The 17,086-nt window shown below is 51.4% G+C and overlaps 1 protein-coding gene across 1 annotated transcript in view; it reads right to left on the bottom strand.

Moving 5' to 3' along the window:
- Positions 1 to 250: 250 nt before the first annotated feature.
- ITGAX (integrin subunit alpha X) overlaps positions 251 to 17,086 on the bottom strand; it is a 20,184-nt gene continuing 3,348 nt past the window's right edge. Inside the window, 26 exon segments of the mRNA XM_040260105.1 lie at positions 251 to 1,819; positions 2,577 to 2,687; positions 2,960 to 3,061; positions 3,212 to 3,325; positions 3,541 to 3,624; positions 3,962 to 4,069; positions 4,178 to 4,256; positions 5,579 to 5,662; positions 5,753 to 5,832; positions 5,922 to 6,038; positions 8,763 to 8,904; positions 9,121 to 9,194; positions 9,284 to 9,415; positions 10,131 to 10,285; positions 10,429 to 10,586; positions 10,708 to 10,838; positions 13,085 to 13,294; positions 13,368 to 13,508; positions 13,667 to 13,809; positions 13,935 to 14,064; positions 14,227 to 14,300; positions 14,745 to 14,800; positions 14,802 to 14,893; positions 15,194 to 15,344; positions 15,575 to 15,720; positions 15,830 to 15,960. Coding sequence (XP_040116039.1) covers positions 1,721 to 1,819; positions 2,577 to 2,687; positions 2,960 to 3,061; positions 3,212 to 3,325; positions 3,541 to 3,624; positions 3,962 to 4,069; positions 4,178 to 4,256; positions 5,579 to 5,662; positions 5,753 to 5,832; positions 5,922 to 6,038; positions 8,763 to 8,904; positions 9,121 to 9,194; positions 9,284 to 9,415; positions 10,131 to 10,285; positions 10,429 to 10,586; positions 10,708 to 10,838; positions 13,085 to 13,294; positions 13,368 to 13,508; positions 13,667 to 13,809; positions 13,935 to 14,064; positions 14,227 to 14,300; positions 14,745 to 14,800; positions 14,802 to 14,893; positions 15,194 to 15,344; positions 15,575 to 15,720; positions 15,830 to 15,960 — 3,044 coding nt within the window. The 3' untranslated portion in view covers positions 251 to 1,720.

The following is a 17,086-nucleotide window of genomic DNA, read 5'->3' as shown; positions in this document are numbered from 1 at the left end:
GATGACTGTCCAGCAGTCAAGACTTGGAGCTTCCAATTCAAGGGGTGCAGGTTCGATCCCTGATCAGGGAACTAAGATCCCACGTGCCACTCAGGCAAAAAATAAAATTAGTAAATAAATAAAACTAATTCTTGGTTGCTTAAAAAATCCTTTAAAAATTATGGTATGACTGGACAAAGTTTCATAATGGACAACAATCTAGGAACAAATAGATACCTGATCCAATAAAATCCAATTTTCAGATGCTATATTTCCTAGACACATTTTAATTTCTCAGCTCGCAATCACTCAACCCAGCATTCATACATGTCTATAGTAATGTGAAGTGCAATCTTGCTCAGTATTGATTTTGATGACATAGTTCTAGTTGCACCAGTTCTCTTTTATTTTTTAATCGCAATATTTATCCCTTGATGAATAATTCTTGAGCCATTGATCCATTTTTGTGATTTGGGGATATAACACAACACAATGGAAACCATGAAAACTGCACATATAATAAAAGGAAACAATCACACACACAGGAAAATTAAATGAAAATAGCACCATTGCCTGAATGTTAAACTACCGTCCTTGGAGCCCAGGGAGAAGCTTTAGGAGCACAATTTTAAGGATATGGCAGGATTTCTGTGAAAGTCACTGGGATCAAATGTGTGAGATGCATGGGTTTAAAATTGTTTCTTGTCTTTTTCTCCCCACCTCTAAAATTGCATTTAGGAAACCTTTGGAGGTTTGTGGAGCACATTTTGAAAAACAACACTCTAAAACCCAATTCTCAAAAGGTCTAAATTGGAACCCAGCTTAATGAATTTCATCATAACTGGTCCTTCTGGAGATCCCCATACTTCCAAATTCAAAAGGGTTTGGGACCCTATGGTGGATGGGGTGATAATTTGGGGTGGAGGTGAAGGAACGGCTTCCCCTCAAATCACATGGTCAAATGCCTCCCCTTCTGTTTTTCTAATTAAAACATCCACGTGGCCCGAGTACCTTATTGGAGGCAGCAGTAGGATCTGTCCAATGAACGGCCTGCTGTGTGTTGACTACCAGCTCGGCACCAGGCACCACATTGACCGTTATGCTGAGATAGGTGGCATTGTAATAAGAATGACCTTATTTGGGGGCAGCAGGTGCCTGAGAGAGGACTTCAAAGTGCTCTCCAGTCACCAACGATATGCAAACGATGTCATCTTCAGTACATCCCAGAGTTTGTAAGAAGCATCTGTGTATTGCTTCACAAGCTGGGGAGTTCCGAAGTTACACTGTGAGTAAGGGGGAACCACCGAGGATGGATGAGGATGCGCGCCAGGTTTAGTACTGTGTTTTAGGAAGATCATCGGTGGTTAGTGGAAGAACAGAGACTGGAGCCTGAGGCTTTTGTCCATGGATTTCTAGGTAGAAATTCCAAGTCAAGTCCTCAGGTTGCACAGCAGGGATCCTGTCCTGGGATCTCCAGTTGGAGCCTTGACAAGACCAATGCCTCCTCCCAGGCAAGGTGATTTGTGCAAACACACTGCATCCTCCCAAGGACAGAAAGCAGCTGATCCCAGCTCCCCTCGCTTGGAATGCTTCTTCCCCATCAGGCCTGACTGGGGTGAGAGTAACAAGGCTAGGACATCTCTCAGGGAAGAGCAGGTTCAAAGGAGAACAGGAGGTAGTTTCTTATCGGGCAAAAGTGAGAAGGCCAGGGAACCTCTCTAGGACAATGGGAGGTAGTATCTTATTGGGCAACTTGGGGGTCTCTGGTCTCATTTTCTGGGATAGTCTGTTTGTTTGCTTCTTCCATCATCTCCCTGTACTGACGTTTGAAGAAACCAACCTGTTAGAGAGGAAGGAGAAAAAAAATCAGGAAGTCCAGTGGACGAGAAGAAAAGAGATGATGGAGAGGATCAGTGATCACCATTTTTGGAACCCTATGTTCCAGCACTATACTAGGAACTTTAAATAAACAGTATCATTTAGACTCTGCCACAGTTCTGTGAGCTGGGTAGAACCACCTTCAGAATGAGAAACCAAGACCCATCATAAACCAAACACATGCCAATGGCCAAGGAAAGAATCAGTGGTGACATCAACATTAAATCCAGCGCTTTCACGTTCTAATTTGCCTTCCAGGGAAACATGTAAAGAGGTGAAGAAGAGCGGAAAAGACATGGAGACAGATTAGAGGAGGCTTGAGAATCAGACAGAAAGACATGGAGTCCACTGGGGACAGGTGATGTCACCGGCGGCTTCCCTGGTGGCTCAGCAGTAAAGGATCCACCAGCATTGCAGGAGACATGGGTTCGATCCCTGGGTTGGGAGGATCCCCTGGGAGAAAAACATGGCAACCCACTCCAGTATTCTTGCCTGGAAAATCCCGTGGACAGAGGAACCTGGTGAGCTGCAGTCCATGGGGTCGCAAAAGAGTCAAACATGACTTAGCGACTAAACAACAACAGATGTCACAGGGGGGAAGGGATCTCTTTAGGAAGAATTGGAGTCACAGGACTGACTCCACGGTGAGCTCTTTCTTATACTGTAGAAAGAGTGGGATCAGATGCTGGCGGTCTCGGGAGTGGGATGAAAACACTCACCTTGTACAGCAGGGCTGTGATGAGGGCCAGGAGCAGCAGCCCTCCCACGGAGCTGCCCACAATGAGGGGGATGGGGTTGTAGACCTCATACTTCTCCAGCACCAGCTCCGTCTGGAGTGGAGATGAGCCCATCAGAAAGGCTCAGGACTCCTGAGGTCCCAGACTCCTCCCAGGTCCCCTTGAACTCCCTCCCCTCCTTCATCAGGCTCCGCTCCAAGAGGTGGGATACAGAAGGACTCATGGGCTTAGGAACAACTGTCCTGCCTGGGGCTCTCCATCCATCCTGCCTCTCTCCAGGCTTGCAAGCCCCCCACTCAGCATCATGGATTTAGCATCAGTAACTGTCTGACCAACCTGGCCACTCCCTGCCACATGGTCACTACCTGAGCTCTCAAAAATGTCTCCTGTCCTGGAAGCTGAGAATACACAAGTCTGTTGAAGGTGATTTCAGCCACGCTCACGACCAGCACCTTCTTCTGCTGTGTCTGCAAAAGAGAAGGGAAGAGCTGGGAACTAGCTGTAGTTGGATGGGCAGGAGGGCTCAGGGATAGAGAAATGCCCCGGCTTGAGGTAGGCACAGACACATCAGGCTCCACCTGAGTCTGGGAAGGGACTCTGCTCTTAGAATTACACACCTGGCTGACCCAGCGGAAGCTGAGGTTGCCCTTCAGGATGAAGTCAAGTTCCTCCTGGATGCCGAAGGAGGGGATATCACAGTGGAACCTCAGGCAGTCAGCGATGGAGCAGTCCTGGAGACAGAGAAGTGGCATCAGGCCAGGGAAAGATGGGTTTGAAGGTACAAGGCAGTGTTCAACTGTCTGATTTGAGAGGAGCTGCCACATTGGAGCTCAAGCAGGCTGTTCAGCAGACATCCATCTGATATAATACGTATTCCCGAATTAAATCCCTCTATGGAAGTGTGGAAGTGTGGCTTCCAGTGGGGGACCGCCCAGGGCCCTCTCACCAGGACAGGCTTCTTCTTAAAGTGGGTCAGGAAGTCAGACTCTGTGGGCGCTGTTCTCTCTGAAGAGCACTGAATGGAGGGGTTCTAGGGAAAAGGCACAGGGAGAAAGCATGTGAGGGGTCATCAGGGACTCGCGAAGACCTCGGAGTCCAGGCAGGGCCTCCCTGATGGCTCAGTGGCAAAGGATCCGCCCGCCAATGAGGGAAATGCAGGTTTGATCCCTGCATCGGGAAAGATCCCCTGGAGGAGGAAATGGCAACCCACTCCAGGGTTCTTGCCTGGAAAATCCCACGGACAGGGGAGCCTGGTGGGCTACAGTCTATGGGGTTGCAAAGAGTAGGACACAAGTGAGCCAACAAAAAAGCCACAGGGAGTCCAGGGAGAGGGCGTTAACGGAGGGCCCATAGAGCCTTCTGAGTACCTGGGGGTTGAGGACCTCTATGTCCTTCCACACGGCCACCTGGTTCAGCTCCATGGGCACTGAGATGTCGATGCTGACGGGCAGCTCCCTCTGCCCCAGATTATTCACCTGCATGGAGGATGGTGAGGGCCAAGATCACGCCGAGCCCCTGTCCTCCCGGATCTCTGGCTCCTGGGCCCCCCGCCCCAGGCCATGTTCCCGAGTCACCACACGTGCCTGGTATCTGTGCTGGGCCTCCCTGCTGCCCTCCTCCTGTGAGGCCGAGAAGTTGAGGTACTTGGTGGATTGTTCGTGGCTGCAGGGAGAGGAGGCAAAGGAGGATGAGAAGTTCCGTGAGGGCCTCCTGAGGAGACTCGGGGTGGGAGTGTGACAGGATGGGTGGTCAGAGGGCCCCTGGGCTGGTTGGGGGTGACTTGGGGTAACGGGATAGTTCAGGGAGCCGGGCTGGGCTGCAGGCTGGGTGCAGGCTTCCTGCAGAGGCTGTCCAGAGAGGAGACCGCCAGGGCAGCCAGGCAGGGGGCTGGGGTCACAGGGACTGCTGAGAGCTCTGTCTGACCCGGGGGGAGGGGGCCAGGGCCTGCCCTCTCTGTGCCTGGGTCTTCCTTTCGGGCCTCTGTGGACTCGGAGGAGGCCAGATGGGCGGGTGGGACACGACGAAGGTGTAGGGAGATTCAGGCTGATGCTGCTGACGAATGTCTACTGGACCCACCCCTTCTGGCTCCCTGAGGCCTTCCCTGGGGCCCTTCTCTCCTGTTTCCTCAGTTTTTCTTTCTTTCTTCCTTCCTTCCTTTCTCCCTCCCTCCTCCCCACCCCTTCTTTCTTCCTTTCTGCTTGTGAGCTCTTAGTTCCTTGACCAGGGATCAAACTTCAGCCTTGACAATGAAACCTCAGAGTCTTAGCCACAGGACCACCAGAGAATTCCCTCCTCAGCTTTTCTGGGCCTGGAGTTTGGAGGTGGGGGTGAGCCCAACACAGACTGTCCACTGGGTATCAGTGTAACCACACCTCGAAGCTGCCCTCGGTCCCCAGCCTGGCCCCTCACCAGGGGGCTGCTCTCACTTCTGTGCCCCCTCCCCTGCCCCACTCCACTCCTTGCACACCTGCCCTTCACCTGCACCACAGAAATTCGAATCCCCACTCCTACGCTGAAGTGTCATCCTTCTCTAAGAAGGGCCCCTCCAAAACACCCCAGCTTGTCCTGGGGCCTCTATTAAATGGGGGCTATAATGATAATAACATCATAATTATTGTTATCAATAGCCACAAAAAGCACTCAATTGATTAGTAAGTGCTGCTAGTGGTGTCATCTACTTATTGAAAGGGTAGTGATAAAACTTAAATTTGAGGGCCTTCCCTGGTGGTCCAGTGGGTAAGAATCCACCTTCCAATGCAGGGGACACAGGGAACTAAGATCCCACATGCCATGGGGCCACTAAGCCCGTGAGCTGCAACTAGAGAAAGCCTGAGCACTGCAATGAAGACCCAGCACGGTCAAAACAAAACAAAACAAACAAACAAACTTAAACTCAGCAGAGGTTCAGCTCCTACAGAAAGAGAGAACTCCCCATGCCCCACAGCGTGATGGGCGAGGACCCCTCGGAGGTCGTGGTGCAGCACCTGCTGATCACGGTGTAGACGGCATACTTCACGGGCAGCTCCAGCTGGAAGGTGGTCTTGCTTGTCTTGGGGCTGTTATTCTCACTGGAAAAAGAGGAGGACCCCAGCTGGCAAGTTCCCCAGGGGAGGAGACTGAAAGGGAGGGGGCACTGCCCTGAGCCTGGCCCAGCTCACCTGCTCACATTGGCGGCAAGAAGCAGCTTGTCTCCCAGGGTGGCCATGGGGGAGACGTGAAAGGTGACCGTGAAGGTGATCTGGGGAGGGGGCAGAAATGGGAGGAGGTCACCGAGGAGTGGGACCGCGTGGGGGCCGGGGAGGAGCAGTGGGCAGAAGCGAGGCTGACCTGGGCGCCCTCACGGAAGATGAAGTGGTTGAAGCTACAGCGGGTGCTTCGGGTGCCCTGGGTCCCGGCGGGGGCGCTGTCACAGGTCAGGCGCAGGGAACGTGACTGCAGATGGTTCTGGGGAAGCACAGATGAACCAAGGCAGCTGAGAACTTGTTAGTGTCCCAACAAAACTCTATACAGAAGTGACAGTTACCTGCAATTTACCTTAAGGTTATGTTTTGTTTTAAATTTCTGGGCTTCCCTGGTGGTCCAGTGGTTGAGAATCTGCCTTGCAATGCAGGGTTTGATCCCTGGTCCTGGAAGATTCCATATGCCTCGGGGCAACTAAGCCCATGTAATACTGAGTCTGTGCTCCGGAGCCCAGGAGCCACAACTCCTGGGGCCCTGACGCCCTGGATCCCATGCTCCACAACAAGAGAAGCCAGCGCAAGGAGAGGCCCAAGCACCTCAACTAGAGAATAGCCCCTGATCACCATAATAAGAGAAAAGCTCTCCCACAGCAACAAAGACCCAGCACAACCAAACATAAAGAAATTGGTGTGACTTAAAAAATTTTTTGTAATCCTTAAACACTATCTGGTCAAACTTCATCCCAAGGTAGAAATTCCAGATTTATTGTTAATAGCATTTCCCCTTTTTTTAATTCACAGTTCTTTTTTAAAAGATTTGTATTATGAAAATTTCAAATCTCCTCAAAAGTGAAAAGACAAGGTAAATCCACCCCATATCCCCATCACTCAGATTAAATTACCAACATTTTTCTACTCTGTTTTGTTCACCTGTTTTCCACTTTTTCTCCCCTGAATTATTTAAAGCACATTCCTAAGATCACAGGGTTTCCCTGGTGGCTCAGAGAGTAAAGCGTCTGCCTGCAATGCAGGAGACCTGGGTTCGATCCCTGGGTCAGGAAGATCCCCTGGAGAAGGAAATGGCAACCCACTCCAGGACTCTTGTCTGGAAAATCCCATGGACAGAGAAGCCTGGTAGACTACAGTCCCTGGGATCGCAAAGAATTGGACATGACTGAGCGACTTCATTTTCTTTCTTTCACTTTCCTAATATCACATACTTTCAATCTGGAAAGACTTCAGTGAATACCACCAACAGATAAGGGTATTTTTTAACATAAGCACAAGACTCAACAAAATTAGCAATAACTCCTTAAGATCAGCTGATATCCAAGTCATGTTGAGTCACTCTAAATTGTATCCAAAAATGTGAATGGTATAGCTCATTTTTAGAAGCAGTATCTGGTACTTCCCTGGTGGTCCAGTGATTGTGACTCTACACTCCCAATGCAGAGGGCCTGGATTCAATCCCTGGTCAGGGAAGTAGAGCCCATATACCACTACTGAGAGTTCCCATGTGTTAACTAAGAGATCCCACATGCCACAAATAAGACCCAACACAGCCAAGTAAATAAATATTTTCAAAAAGTAAATAAAAGCCGTATCCAAAGAAGGTCTGCACATGGCATCTGGTTGGTGTGTCTAGAAGTACCTCCAGTGACAGGGTGTTCACCCTCACAAGGCAGCTGGAGTTTGTCATTCCTAGACAAACTCCTGGACAAACATTCCTAGAAATACATTCATCGTGTATTTCTTCATGCATTGATCAAAGTAAGCTTCCATTGGGAAGACTGGCTTAAAAGACACATGGGAGACCAACCAAACATAAAATGTGGATCTAGTTTAAATGCTGGTTCAAATAAACCACTTAAAAGGATATATTTGAGACAATTAAGGAAATTTGATTATGGTCTAAATACCAAGAAATTATTCATTTCACTGGGTGTGATCAGGGTTATGGGGTCATGTAAGACAGTTCTACTGTCCAGAACAGTGAAACAGGAAGGTGTATGATGACAGGGTGTCTGGGATTGGTTTTAAAATATTTAAACCAAGAGAGGGTAAAAACAGGTGAAACAATGTAGCAAAATGCTAATGATTGTTGAATCTGGGCAATAATTTAGGAGGAGGTTTGTTGAACCACTCTCTTCTTTTGTAAATGTTTAACACAATTTTTCATAATGAAATGTTTGTTAAAAATCTCTCTTTGACTCCCTGTGGTCCTGGTTCTGTCTTCTAGAACAGGGATTACCATATGGCAGCCCAGCAACAATTTGTATAAATAAAGTTTCATTGGAGCACAGCCATGCTCATTCATACACATATTGTCAATGGCTGCTTTCACTTTAGATCAGCAAGAATGAAGACATTGTGTGGCCCACAAAACTGAAATATCTACTCTCTAGCCCTTTATGGATAAAGTATGCCAAGCTCTGATCTCTGATCTACAGTAACCAATAAATCCAACTCATTCTTCCATAGGACGGTATTTTATTTAATTTTTTCTTTTCTATTTTATTTTCTTAGCCACAAGGCTTTTGGAATCTTAGTTTTCCTCGACCAGGGATTGAACTTGGGCCATGGCAGTGAAAATCCTGCATTGTAACCACTGAACCACCAGGGAATTCCCCAGAACAGTGTTTTAAAATATTTGAAGGCAGAGGTATGTTCTCCTTTAAAAGAGAAATAGTTATACCATGCATAATACAAAAAAAATAGAAGGCAGGATCCCTGCGGTTCTCAGATTAGCATCCTCCTGGGAACTGACTCCTGACTGTCATTCTTAAAATGCCAAGCTCAGAGCTGAACACAGAATGAGTTGAGGCATGCCACAGGAAACACAACCACACCCATCTAACCATGATCGGTCCAGTCCTCTTGGCTTTCAAGAATGCTAAACAGATGAAGACCTGCCTGAGCACTGAACCCAACACGGGAGTCTCTGCTGGCCCCCTGCCATCAGCCTTTCCTTCCCCGGAGGGGACCGTACCTGGCCCCCGGTCACATGTCGGTAAGACAACCCTGGAGGGTAGAAGAAGGTGACTGCGGTTCCATAGGAGTCCTCACCATCATTCCACACTCTCACTTTCAAGTTCAGCTCCAGGTTACTCCCCACCATCAGGGTCTTCAACCTAGCATTGGGGCAGAGGAGAGAAGGTGATTCTGTGACTGAGGCTGAAAATGGGGTGGGGATGGAATGCAGAGTGAGGAAGTGGGGGGACAGACAGGGACAGTGTGTCTGGGTCCAGAGCCCTGGGTAGAGACATTAGGAAGAGACAGGGACAGGAGCCCTGGGTTCCAGGAGGGGGCCTGGAGAGCCAGGGTGGGTCTAAGGGCTGGACACTCACTCTGAGACCCCAAAGGAGATGCTGAGGTCATCCTGGCAGACATGATCCGCACCACAGTTCTTCTCAAAGGGGAGCTGAGAGGCAAGGCAAAGCAGGGTTTTCCCTCAAGATCTAGAGTCCACCTTCTCCAACCCCTCTGGAAAAGGCCAACCCCAGGACTCACAGAAGTTGTGAAGTATCTCTGGGCATCCACTGCCAGCATAGGCTGCAGGTTTCTTAGGCTAGAGATGGGCTTGCCCACCAGGGAGAAGTTGAGACGCAAGATGATGGGGGTCACTGAGTCCTCCACACAGTCCTGGGGGATGGATACAGGAGGAAGCAAGAAACGCACCCTCGCAGCCACCAGCTGGGTCCTGTCTCCTCATTCGTAAAATGCAGCAACAATGGTACCAACCCCCAGCCCCTTGTAAATGCTCATCGCTAGGATCTGCATGTGAAACTGCTGCTGTGATTGTCCTTCATCTTGAGTATCCTTCCCCCGGCCTCCCACGGGCTCCCTCACTCTACTCAGGGTCTCCCCAGACTGTTCCCCATAGCCCCCTGAAACCCTCTCTGTTCTCTCTCCAGCTTTATCTCTCTTTCATCACTATTATCTATTATCTAGGAATATACTGACATCTATTATCTAGGAATTTGATTCGCTTCTGATCTTCCCCCATAGCTCCCTCTGGCCACGATCATTTTGTCCACTGCTGGCTCCCTGGTGTCGAGGACAGGACCTGCCTCACAGCAGTGGCTAGATAAAAGAATCCCAGCCCAATGCCCCATGGCTCTCCGAAGCAGCCTTAGGCTTCTACCTGAAATCCAGCCATGTAGCCTCCTGCTGATGCAGCCAACCTCATCCATCCTTCACTCCCTGTTATTCAGCTAACCCGTGTTAAGCCCTTCCTGCTTTCCACTTGCCGTTTGAGGGCGGAGCCAAGGCGAGGACCAGAACACAACCCTGCATCCCTGCCCAGCCACCACCCCCCACCAGCCTCAGAGTCGCCTCCCTCCCCAGGACCCCTCACCGGAAGGAGCAACCTCACAGCCTCGCAGTGCTGCTTCAGCCCCAGCTCTTGAACACGGGTCAGATTCCGAGTCCCCGTCTCTTGGAAGATGGCACGAGGACTCAGGCGGCCAGGGTCAAGGGTTAGGTCAAAGGTCACAATGCTTTGGAGGTTAACTGTAGGGGAAACTGGGGGATGGAAAAGGCTGAGAGAGAAAGAGGAACTCCCCAAGTGGGCAAGGGGCAAGGGAGGAGACAGGAGCCCTGGGCCTGGGGACTCCCAGGGGCAGGTCATCTTGGATCGGGGGCAAACGACTCACCCAGCTGGTTCTTGGGACTTTGGGAAACATGCAGGCAGACAGTGGCCTTGCCCAGATCATGGGGAAAGGTCGCCAGCTGCTCACACTCATACACAGACCTGGCGATCTCCACGGGTGTGATGTGAATGTTCGCCCACATCCTGAGCACAGGTCTGGTCCTGTGGGCAGAACACTGAGCTGAGGACAAGCCTCCGGTTCCGGGACGACAACCAGGGAGGGTGATTAGAGAGGCTGGTGTCCTCGCAGACCTGGGACCACCCAGCGGGTATGTGTTCTCACCTGAGCAGCAATGCATGCCCCTGGGCCCCCACGGCCAAGTCTGCCAGTCCATCCTGGGTGAGGTCCCGACCCCCGCTCAGCGACTGCCCGAAATACTGGAGGCTGGGGGAGAGCTGGGTGCCTGTGACCCGCTGGCCGGAGAGGAAGCGGCAAATGAGGTTGTTGTTATCGTTTAGTCACTCAGTCGTGTCTGACCCTTTTGCGACCCCATGGGCTATAGCCCAACCGGGCTCCTCTGTCCATGGGATTTCCCAGGCAAAAAGAGTGGAATGGGTTGCCATTTCCTTCTCCAGGGGATCTTCCTGACCCAGGGATCCAGCTTGCCGCTCCTGAATTAGCAGGTGAGTTCTTCACCACTGAGCCACCAGGGAAACCCAAGTCAGATTGAGGGTGAGAAAAGCTGAACAGAAGTAACAAGAGGAACAGGGAAGAGGGGATGAGGGAGACAGAATGAAGGGGTGAGCCGTAAAAAAAGACAACTCCAAGAAGTACCTAAAAAGAGGGAGTGGGAGTAGGGAAATAATGAGCAGAGACAAAAGATTTCCAGGACAAAAGTGAAGAAGCGGAGCTGGAAAGGCTGGCCTGGCGACCTGACTTTGTCATTCACTTGGCGAGTTCATCTCGGGTTCCTATTCTGGCTCCTTCACTTATGAGCCATGAGATCTGAAGCCAGGAGTCAGTCTCTCTGTGCCTCAGTTTCCTCGTCCCTCATCTAGGATGATAACACCTCAGAACACTAAATGAACTAATTCACGGAGTTCTCAGGACAGCACCTGGCATATATCACTACTCAGTAACTTTACCGTGCTGAGTATCAGGGCTAAAAGGGCCCCTTAGCAGTCACCCCCACGCCCCTCCTTCTCCTCTACCCCTTGCCCCTGACAACCAATAATCCACTTTCTGACTGTGGATTTACCTATTCTGGGCATTTCATGTAAACAGTATCACACAATATGTGGTCCCTTGACGGATCTAGCTTCTTTGACTAAGCATAATGTTTTCAGGGTTCATCTATGTGGTAGCATGTTATAGCATGTTGTGTTGACACATGTAACATGCATCAGTGTTTCATTCTTTTTATGGCTGAATAATATGCCACTGTGTGGGTATACCACATTTTCTTTATCTGTTCATCAGTTGGATGGCCATTTTGATTATTTCCGTGTTGGTTGTTACATATAACACTAATACAAACTAGCATGTGTAATTTTTTTGTGTATGGACCTGTTTTTAATTCTCTTGGGTGGAACTTCCGGGTCACCCAGTAACTCTAGTTTAACCTTTTGAAGAGCTGTTTTCCAAAGTAGCTGCATCATTCTACATTCCCACTTATAGTGGTTGAGTATGCCACATACTTTCACATCCTCATCAGCACTTGTTATCATCTGTCTTTCTGATTCCAGCCATCCTAGTAGGTGTGAAGTGATGTCTCATTGTGGTTTTGACTTCCTGATGACTGATAACTAATGATGCTGAACATCTTCCTATGTGCGAATTGATCCTTTGTATATCACCTTTGAAGAAAAGTCTTTTCAAATCTTTTGCTTATTTTTTAATTGAGACTTCCTTAACTTTTGCCCTCCCTTCTCAGCCTGCCCCACCCAGTGAAGGGCTCCTGCCTACGGGTATCTGGCAGGATTACTGATGGCAGGAGACAATGACGTCATGACATCCAGGGAGACGAGGGGGTAGGTGGACAGGCAGGCTGAGGCTCCCAGAACTAAACCGATTGGCAAAGCGAGCCAGATAGAGGTGGAGCACCTGCTCAGAGACAAGAGGTTGGAACCTCCCTCACCACGATTCTTGATCCACTATAAACCTTGGACAAGTCAAGGCACTTCTCTTCTCCATGCCCCAGATTTCATCTTTAAAATGTCTTTGCTAATGCCTGGCGTATGTACAGGGTAAAACTGCTAGGGGATTAAAAGACTTGGATGGAGAAAGTATCAAGTCACCATACAAAGTAATGTTAGTCGCTCAGTCTTGTACAACTCTTTGTGACCCAGTGGACTGTAGCCCACCAGGCTCCTCTGTCCATGGGATTCTCCAGGCAAGAATACTGGAGTGGGTTGCCTTTCCCTTCTCCAGGAGATCTTCCTGACCCAGGGAACAGACCCAGGGATCAAACCCAGGTCTCTTGCATTTCAGTAAGATTCTTTACCATCTGAGCCACCAAGAATCCGTCTATACAAATTAAAGAATTACCAATGTTTCCATTTCTGAAGCTCCACAGATTTTGCTTGATGCCTACTAGGTGCCCAGTTCTAGGCAAAAGAGGTAAGATGAGGGAAAGAAGAATTTTCTAGGTGGCAGTGTCAAAGACAGAAAGGTGCCAGGAGGAGGTTTTGTGGCAAAAGGGACTGTGACCAAGCCTCACCTGGCTGTGGGAGGGGCTGATGCCCAGTTCTGAGGTTCCGTGGAACAGGTAGACAGCACCCTGGTTCTCCTGCTCTCCCGGGGCCCCAATGGCCACATCCGCCAGCCTGTCCCCATTCACATCCCCCAGGGCGGTCAGGGCTGCCCCAAAGCGGCCCCAGGGGTGGCCCGGCTCCCCTCGCAGGACAGCATCACACTTCCACTTAGCTCTCTGCAGAACGAGAGTGGTGTCAGGGCTCACCCACAGCCAGACCCCCCCCAGCCCGGGTCTCATCACTACTCACCCCCCGGGGAAAGGGGCACACGGACACCTGGCCCCCCTGGCTCTGCTCGTAGAGATGAGGGGCCCCGATGAGGACCAGGTCAGAGCTACTGTCTCCATTCACGTCCACGGAGCAGAGGGAGGCCCCGAAGTAGGAGCCGATCTGGAGGGCAGAGTCGGGAGTCATCCTGTCTGCCCTCTGCCAGGGGCATACCCTGGGCCAAGTCCCACCTCTCCCCAGACACCAACACCTCCCCCAGAGGCCCTGCACCCCCTTCCTCTCCTCCTTCTCTGCCCCTGGAGACCCCCTTCACACTCAACCTGGGTCCCTGTGACTTCAGCCTTCGGCTTCCATTGCCCGGACACCTGGGTGAAGAGGACCACCTTCCCGGTGTGCTGATGGCGGGGGGCCCCCAGGATCAGGCTCTGGACCCCCTTCCAAAGGGCCAGCTCTGTGGAGTAACCTGAAGGGGCCAGGGCTCAGCACCGAGGCTTCCCCACCCCTGTCCCCTCATCCCCCAGCCCCAGGCCCCTGTCCTTCCCAGGCAGCCCATCTCCTGCCCAGCCCCCAACCACAGCCTTGTCTCACCCAGGTAAGAGTCCCTCATGTCCACGTGCTCCTGGGACATGTTGATGAAGGTGGGGTTCTTATTTTGGGGGTACAGGAAGGCACCTCCAGACCAGCTGAAGCTCCCCACAGCCCCCAGAACTGGTCCATCCTGGGAGGAAAGGATTCCAGGGTGAGCAGGTGGGAAGAAGACAGCCTATTCTGAAGAAATGCCTGCCGCTGACTCCGCCCACTCATCAGATACCCACTCTTGCCTTCCCTCCTCCGTCTCTGCCTAACCCTACATCAACGGGCTGAAAGGGGCCCCACTCACAGGCATGAACACACCACTGAAGCCCTCCTGAGACATCTCCAGTTCGAAGGAACTACTGCTTATGGTCTGCGTACCTGGGGAAAGGTATGACACCTAGGTTCTATGGGGGAAAGACAAGCTTTGCCAGGTTCAAGGAGAATCTCAGCTTTAAGAGGATCTCATGTGTGTGCTATGTGCTAGATCGCTTCAGTCATGTCCGATGCTATGGGACCCCATGGACTGTAGCCTGCCAGGCTCCTCGGTGCATGGGATTCTCCAGGTAAGAATAGTGGAGTGGGTTGCCATGCACTCCTCCAGGGGATCTTCTTGACCCAGGGGTCAAACCCACGTCTTCTGTGGCTCCTGCATTGCAGGCGGATTCTTTCCACTGAGCCACTGAGGAAGCCCAAGAGGATCTCATGTTGGAGACTAAATACCCAAAGAGAGGAACTGGCCCATGACAAAGGAGTCCAGGTTCTAGAAGAAAAAGGATTTATAGGTGAGGGCTTCTGAAATGAGTAGTTCCATCTCTGACTTACCCTCAATGGCAAAGATCTTCTCTTTCAGTTGTTTCTGAATGTCTCGCAAAGCATCAGTTCTCCACTTGAAATACATGCTCTTCAGGGGGTGTGGAGGCAATGTTGATTAATTCTTGCAAGGAATTTCTGTATCGAAATGCTGATCCCACCTGTCCCCAGCAAAGACCAACTCAGTGAAAATAATCCGAACTATAACATGCCTGCTGGATGCTGGGCTCCTCCAGTAACCTGGCAAGGTTAATATAATTACAGCCAGCGAACAGGCAAAAAAATGAGGCTCAACAGCATGGAGGCGTTTAAGGAAAAGGATGAAAGTCCCCCAGGCTGGGACAAAGCTTTCATCCTGAAGGCAAAAGACGCTAAGAAAGCGGGGGGCTTCTGTCCTAAAAGGGAAGGTGCCTTAAGAGGACTTAGGGAGGAGGTGGAGTAAGGGCATCCCCCCATCCTACCCCAATTGCATATCGGATGATGCCGGCGGCCTCAGCCCGGGGAATGACATCCTTGTAATCCACCTGTTCTGTTTTCTCCCCATCAGTGATGACGATGAGGATTTTGGAGGCGTCTTTTCTGGCCCCGTAGGCGGCACTGAGCAGTCGATCTCTGTTAGAGAAGATGAGGGTCCAGAGGCCAGTGAACAGAGCCGCTGCTTGGCCCCTGATGCCTTTGTGAGAACGAGGGGATGCTCTGTCCCACCCAGAGGCCCCTGGCTTGGTCAGGAGACCACGGACTGAATTTCAGTGCCCACTTCTCCCTTCCACACCGAGACAGATAGGGCCCTGAAGGAAGACTCAGGTGCTTTAGGGGAGGACCGAGGAGGAGTCAGGACTCACGTGACGAATCGGATGGCTGAGGCCGTGAACGTCCACCCTCCCAGCTGCCGGACGGAATTCAGGAGGTTTAGTGGGTCTGAGCTGGTAGCGAAGTCTTTGAAAGTGAAGTGCTCCTGGAACCGGTTGGAGAACTGCACCAGGGAGAACTAGGAGAACCAAGCAGCGTTGGGGGTCAGGCCGAGGCAACACCACCTCGAGGCTCCTCCCACAAGCCTCTCCCGGGGCGGGGCGGGGCGGGGCGGGGCGGGGCTACACCTGGGAGCTGGGACGCTGGAACTGGCTCATCACGGCCTTCACGAAGTTCAACATTTTGTTAAAATCGTTGGAGGAGATGCTGCCTGAGCCGTCGATCAGGAAGGCGATGTCCTGATCCTGCCTTGGGCACTCTGGGGGAGGAGATGGCACCAGTCCCCAGAGGGACACTCACAAAGCCCGGGTCTCCTGGCCACAAGACAAGGAGTTTCCCTCCCAGGAGCTGCCCTGACTCCTGCCTAGAACAGGATCCCTCGGCCTCCCAAAGTCTCTAAAGAGGCCACATCTGTGATTCAGCTGCTCACACCTGGTTGATAAAAAAGTGACAATTCGTCCAGTCCAGATGGTGAGATGCTGGGGCCCCTCCTTCTACCTCGACTGTCCGTGCCCCGCCCCCTGGCCTTTCTCCACCTTCTCTCCCACCGTCCCCACTGTCCGGCAATAAAAGGACACTGCTCCAGCCCCTGGCTCGGGGTCAGCACCAAACTACTTTTGTTAAATATTTAATCAAAATCCATCCTCAGAAGAGACAGCTCGGGGACTTCCCTGATGGACCAGTGGTTAAGAATCTGCCTGCCAATACAGGAGACACGGTTAGATCCCTGGTCCTGGAAGATCCCACATGCTGTGGGGCAACCAAGCCTGCACACCGCAGTTACTGAAACCCGTGCATCCTAGAACCCTTGATCACAAGAGAAGCCGCTGAAACTGAGAAGCCTATACACTGCAAGGAGTAGCACAACCCTCCGCCTCCGCCACGCCCCCGCCACGCCCCTACCCTCCCCGCCGCCGCCACGACCCCGCCCGCCACAACTAGAGAAAGTTCTTGAGCAGACACAGGGCAGACAAAAATAACATAAATACTAAATCAATATTTAAAAAAAAAAGAAGAAGAAGAAGGAGTCCCGCTTGACTTGGCTCTCTGTTGGAGATTCCTGTCTAGCCCCTAGCTTCCCCCTTCTGCCCCTGAGGCTTCCCAGAAGAAAGAGGGGTGTCCTGGTGGAAGCCGAGGGGTCTAGGAGGTGCTGGGAGGGGCGCCCCAGTCAAGGTCCCGGATGTCAGTCTCCGCAAGGGCCTGGGTGTGAATGTGGAACCAGGAAGGGGCCTTGGTCTGCCCCAGGTGGGGTCTGAGAAGCTTACTGTTTCACCTCCTCATCCCCCATCCCCATCAGCACAGGGGAAGCCGGGTCCTCAACCTGTACTCACACACACATGTATACGTATACACATATACCACACACACACACACACACACACACA

This window comes from Oryx dammah, unplaced genomic scaffold, assembly GCF_014754425.2.
Source record: "Oryx dammah isolate SB20612 unplaced genomic scaffold, SCBI_Odam_1.1 HiC_scaffold_2, whole genome shotgun sequence".
Lineage (NCBI taxonomy): Eukaryota > Metazoa > Chordata > Mammalia > Artiodactyla > Bovidae > Oryx > Oryx dammah.
The sequence above is the reverse complement of the archived record's forward strand: the minus strand, read 5'-3'. Positions and strand labels throughout refer to the sequence as shown.